The sequence below is a fragment of the Hemibagrus wyckioides genome, linkage group LG28 (genome assembly GCF_019097595.1).
Source record: "Hemibagrus wyckioides isolate EC202008001 linkage group LG28, SWU_Hwy_1.0, whole genome shotgun sequence".
NCBI classification, from domain to species: Eukaryota; Metazoa; Chordata; class Actinopteri; order Siluriformes; family Bagridae; genus Hemibagrus; species Hemibagrus wyckioides.
Genome location: NC_080737.1, coordinates 7,716,457 through 7,722,456, shown reverse-complemented (window position 1 = coordinate 7,722,456; position 6,000 = coordinate 7,716,457). Strand labels below are relative to the sequence as shown.

The 6,000-nt window shown below is 35.5% G+C and overlaps 1 protein-coding gene across 1 annotated transcript in view; it reads right to left on the bottom strand.

Annotated features, from left to right (window-relative positions):
* Nucleotides 1–765: 765 nt before the first annotated feature.
* Nucleotides 766–6,000, bottom strand: part of doc2b (double C2-like domains, beta) — a 28,377-nt gene continuing 23,142 nt past the window's right edge. Inside the window, exons 6-7 of the mRNA XM_058383504.1 lie at nt 3,410–3,566; nt 766–905 (exon numbers count right to left, since the gene is read on the bottom strand). Coding sequence (XP_058239487.1) covers nt 901–905; nt 3,410–3,566 — 162 coding nt within the window. The 3' untranslated portion in view covers nt 766–900. The remainder of the gene's footprint in view (nt 906–3,409; nt 3,567–6,000) is intronic.

Sequence of the window (6,000 nt, the reverse complement as noted above, 5' to 3'; positions counted from 1 at the left end):
CAAATTCATTTGCCAACACACTATGACTGTTGATATTGAGGCAATACTGTTGAAAATGCTCTAGGGTGCTGAATTAAACCCTAAGTCATATGACAATGTCTTGAATATGTCGTACCGTGAATAAAGAGATGATGTTAATGAATGCATGGTTAAGACTATTTATTTCTTTATGCAAGGAACACAACATAATTAAACATGATGTCTAAGGAAAATAATCAACGATTACTTCGTAAAGCTCCTGTCCTGTTGCTTCCAATGATCTAATTCCTTCTGACCCTTTAATATCACAGCAACATGCCAACAATAACAATTCTTACAGAATGCTACACATGTACGTTTTGTCCTTTTACAGTTACACTTACTGATCTGAAGCAGAAACTCATTTTCTAAGCTCAACACCTCAACAGAGCTTTATCTATGAAGTGCTCACACTGGAGACTCCTTCCAGAACCTCGAAATAAAAATCCCTTCACAGAAAACTTACTCACACACCACCACTTCATCCACCATTTTACAGATTTTTCTCATCTTTTTTTAAAATCTGTTCATGTTGTGCGTCTAGCACAGGCATCCCTGCACACGTTACAAAAACAACAAAAGGATTAATTGACACCTCCCAGCCAATCAGATGTGAGATTTCATTAACAGCACTCTGGCAAAATACTTCAAGCTATGAGTGAGAAAAGTCCTTTGTGCGTATTTTTTTTATAGTTACAAAGAAATCATACAAACAAAAGACACCATGCCTCCACATTGGCTTTACAAGGTGGTTTTAATGTTGTCTAAAATTGCACCGTTATTGTTTTGACACACTGCAGTGGAATATTGACTTCGGGACACCTGCGTAGCCCCCGGCCGAGCGTCTTCAGACACTTCGATGAATTCCAAATTCATAACGCATCACTCTAGCCAAAAACAACACATGCAAAAATGTTGCCTTAGGGGTTTGACAATAAACTCTCTCTCAAAACAAAAATAGTGAGCAGAATCAATGTTGTTTTTTTACCAAAAACAAATTTATACAATCATTTTCAACCTTCATTGTACATACAGTACTTGCAGCCAAAAAAAAATAAAGTTTACTCTTAAATGTATTCACTCTGTACCACCATGTTCTAGACTACACTTCCCATAATGCCCCTGTGGCATTAAGTTTCTTGTGTCCACTGCCGCAAACAACCACCACTTGAAACTGTCTCAGCTATCCTCCGCCTCATCATTATTTATAGGTGTCTCTTGATATTTGCTGTAGTGACGGATGTATGATAAACACATGATTCGCGTATGCCACATGTTATGCGCTGTGAAAAAAACATGGGGTGTGAAAATAACACATGCGGTTTTTGTCATTCCGACAGAACAACCAGCATATGTGTGTGGGCATCATGACGACGAGGCGTATCCATATTCATATCACCTGCAGCCAGATTTAGCATTAAAACGGGGAAAAAATAATAATTAAAAAATTCTGTAGCTTATTATTCTTCAGCATTTTATTAACACCTCCGTATTAGCATTAAGAAAATTAAAAAATATTGCATTTTTTCTGATGTTTGCTAGTTTTTAAAAAGCTTTACCGGGCTTTACATTTCTGCTGCTATGGATAGTTTATTTATTTATTTATTTTAAGATGAACCACTGATGTATACTAATATACTTATTAAATCTATGATATAAATTAAACGAATTTTAAAAACATTCTGCTCAGCATGCAATTAAAATAAATCTAATCTCTCAACCCGCCTTGGGAGCCACATGTTATACAGCTGGAGATGCAGCTGGGTCCCCAAAGCCCATTTTAAACACTAATACCGCTCCTAATATGTTATGCTATAATGCTTGTGTTCCACAAAAGATAAAGTGTGGGCAAAATAGTAATTTCTGGTGCGACACAACATATCACACACAACCAAAATGAATAGTAGAATAGAACAGGAGAATAATACATAGTAGAAAATAAAACAGAACAGAATACAATTCACAAGACACTAACTCTGAACCTTCCCCTAATCAACAATAAAACAGAACTGGATAAAATAAATCATAAAAGAATAGAATAAAGCAAAACAATACAGAATGCAAAAGAGCAGAATAGAATGTAACAGAATCAAAACAGATAAGAGTGGAATAGAATAGGTATAATAAAATATTAAATAATAATAATAAAAAATAGTGTAATAAAACAGAATAGAATTGAACAGAATAGAATAGGTATAAAATGCAGAACAGAATAGAATGTAAAAGAACCAAAATAAAACAGAATGGAATAGAATAGAATAAAATAGAATAGAATATGTATAAAATGTAGAATAACAGAATGGAATGTAACAGAACTAGAATAGAATACAACAGAATAGAATAGAGCACAGAAATAGAATATAATAGAATGTTTAAAAAAACTAGAATGGAATCTAACAGAACCAGAATAGATTAGAATGAAATAAAATGGAATAGAATAGAATAGATATAAACTGTAACAGAACAGAATGGAACGTAACAGAACTAGAATGGAATAGAAAAGAATAAAATACAGAATAAAAAATAAAATAGAAAAGGACAGAATAAAACACAGCAGAAAAGAACAAATTAGAATAGAATATTATAAATAATATAAATAATAATAATTTAAAATATAACAGAACAGAACTACATAACAAAACTAGAACAGAATAGAATAGAATAGGTATAAAATGTAAAAAAACAAAAAAAAAAAACAGAATGGAACGTAACAGAACTAGAATATAATAGAATGGAATAAGGCATGGAACAGAATAGACCCAGAATAGAATAGAATAGAATAGAATAGAACAGAATAGAATAGGTATAAACTGTAACAGAACAGAATACAACATAACAGAACTAGAATGGAATAGAATAGAATAAAATAGAGCATAGCAAAATGGAATTAATTAGAACAAAACAGAACAGAATAGAAAAAAAATAGAACAGGTATAAAATGTAACAGAACAGAATGGAACATAACTGAACTAGAATAGAATAGAACAGAATAGAATAGTTATAAAATGTAACAGAACTAGACCGGAACGGAATAGAATAGAACAAACCATAGCTGAGTAGAATAAATAAGAATAAAATATATATAAAATGTAAAAGAACAGAATGGAATGTAACAGAAGTAGAATAAAATAGAACAGAATAGAATAGATATAAACGGTAACAGAACAGAATGGAACATAACAGAACTAGAACAGAACAGACTAGAATAGAATAGAATAAAGTATAGCAAATGGAATAAATTAGAACAAAGTACAGAACAGAGCAATAGAATAGAATAGAATAGAGCACAGCAGAGTAGAATAGAATAGAATAGAATAGAATAGAATAGAATAGAAACATAAGAGAACTGAGAGAACACATCAAACAGTAGAGAACAGTATAGAAGCTGCACCTTTCCTGTGGGCCCATGTGTAGGTGATGGGAACACTCCTGGCCACTGGCTGCTCCTCTCTCTCCATCACAGCCCTCTGGTCCATGAAGGAGTCCTTCTCTGGGTGAATGTACTTAGGCAGAGCCTTGTAGAACCATGCACCTGACCTCTTCCACACCTGGAGGGAGAGAGAGAGAGAGAGAGAGAACATTTTATATAGACTAAAAGACAAAAAAAGTGAGAGAAAAGAGCCAGGCTGGATTTGAGATAAAACAGAGAACTGTAATATCTTTGGGGAAAACATGTATCACTGTGATTCAGGAGGTTTAACACAGGGAGGAACCGAATGTAGCAAATAATGGAGTAAGTGGTTCTGAGCAGCAGGGGTCCAGAGTACCGAGAAAACACCCTGTGTTTCTAACAGCAAAACCGCTCTGTTTCTTAGAGCTATGGTTCTCTAATTGACATCTGTGAATTTTTATTATTTCGTTTCATCACAAGCCATTACATTTGTGATAAAGTTCAGGATTTGTAAACCACATCTGTAACTGCATAACTTTTTCAGGTCCCCTATCTTAGAGAGACTGAGAGTCTGGCTTCTTGTCCTTTGTGTAGAGTGTCTCTGTGTTTGTTTCTGAGTCAAATGATTGGTCTAGACATCTGTTCTGCTCAGGTCTGTGCACAGAGACCAGAACCAGCCATCATGGGCCACTAAAAATAATACAGTTCCATCCAAAAAAAACCCCACCGTGTCACCCTAATAGCCAGTTGGAAGCCCATGATGGATGTATAGCCAGAGTTTGTAATCAAAGCAGAAGGACGCTTCATGAATCTGAACCAAAATGGGCGCTACTGTTAAATCCTACCTAACGACGGCCATCGGAACGTGTCGGAGTCTTCTGCAGACCTGTAAATTGCAGGTACGCATGATGAAAGTGTTGTGTTACAAAAACAGCTCGTGCTTCACTCTCATGCCTGGCAGATGGCTATATAGTGACAGACAGCAGGTGCTAAAATGTCAGGGTTGATAGCAGCTGCTGCCATGGGTTTGGCAGGGACCATTACCCAGCTGGAACGACTCCGCCAACCATCTCCATCACCCCAAACCTCAAACCTGCTGTGAACCAGCCATGCTGATGCGAATGTGTCCCACCTTGACACCTTGCCTTTTCTCAAAAAAAAATCCATGATCCTTAAATGGGAACTCCATGCAAAAATTAGCAGCTGTTATCACTCGCCATGTCAAACTAGTTGATTGCTGAAGCAGAATTTTTCAATAGTCAAGAGTTTATGCCACCATAAGGACGGCTGATACAATATAATATCTATATAGTGATAAATCGATGCCTTTCTGAGATTTTTATCCTAAACATGTTTCAGTGTTCAGGGATGTTGGGACCTACATAGCCTTAAACATCACATTTACATACATTATCTTTTAAAGATAAATAACTAGAAATATGACAAGAAAGAGATTTCTTCCTGAGCTGATATTTAAAAAGAGTTGAACTTCAGTGCAACTCTGTATAGTCTGTGTCCCTGGATGCCAGTCACGATGCTCATCACAAGACAGATTCCTGAAGGTCAACAGGACAGACAGTATAAGTTATGCACAATGTTAAGCTTTAATACACTGAAATCTTTATAAAAAGAAAATGAACTTTGAACATGAAATTTTTCCCTCAAAGTCTCTACTTCACAGAGACTGACAGAAAGGCTAATTTATTCCATCTGATAATGCTGGAAATCATTATAGATTGAGATGCTATTCATGTTTTCTTCAATAGGACAAGACAGAAGTGCCACACACACACACACACACGCAGATAGGATAAAAGGCAAATGAGCTGACAGGAAAGCAAAGCAATCCACTTTTCTTTTTTTCTACAAAAATAGTGAGTAGAAAAGCGTCCAGGCTGGAACATGGAACAAAATCATAAGAGCATCCGAAGTTTACTTGGGATATCTGGGAATTTTTCAGTGCTGTATGCACAAAAAAACTAAGTGTACTTGTTTGAGTACCTAAAAAGAAAACACCCCTAAGTAGGAGTCCCTGTGTGAGCTCCATGAGGTTGCTTTCATACTAGCCAGTGTTTTTCACAAGTGATTTACGAGCAATCCATCAGGAAGCAAAACCTTTTGACGAAAAAAAAAATACTAATAAAAAATAATAATAGTAGAAATGTCGGCAAGAGGTTTTTGTGTCCCGATCATTATCCCATTTGCAGCTCAGAAAAGAGAATAAAAATGTGATGGACAAAGCCAGTAGGGGAAAAAAAGTCTAGTGAGATACTGATAGTTCAACTGTAGATATTTCAGAGCTTATAATTTAACACTGCAATGTAACTAGACATAACAAATATGAGCTAGGTTTGTATGCTGCTCTGGTCTACTAGCTAACATTACTAGAAAGGCAAGTAAATGAGACAAAACAGTAAATAAATACCAATTTGCTAATAATTCTGAGTCTGACTGTATAACCCTTACACAGCGAAGTATAATGAATAGACTTTCGCTTTTTGCCCCTTGTCAAATTGAGGATGTGTCCAATGAATAGCAAATGACTGCAAAGCATTTGCTCTCTTGACGTTTTAATTAGCGGCATGATAATA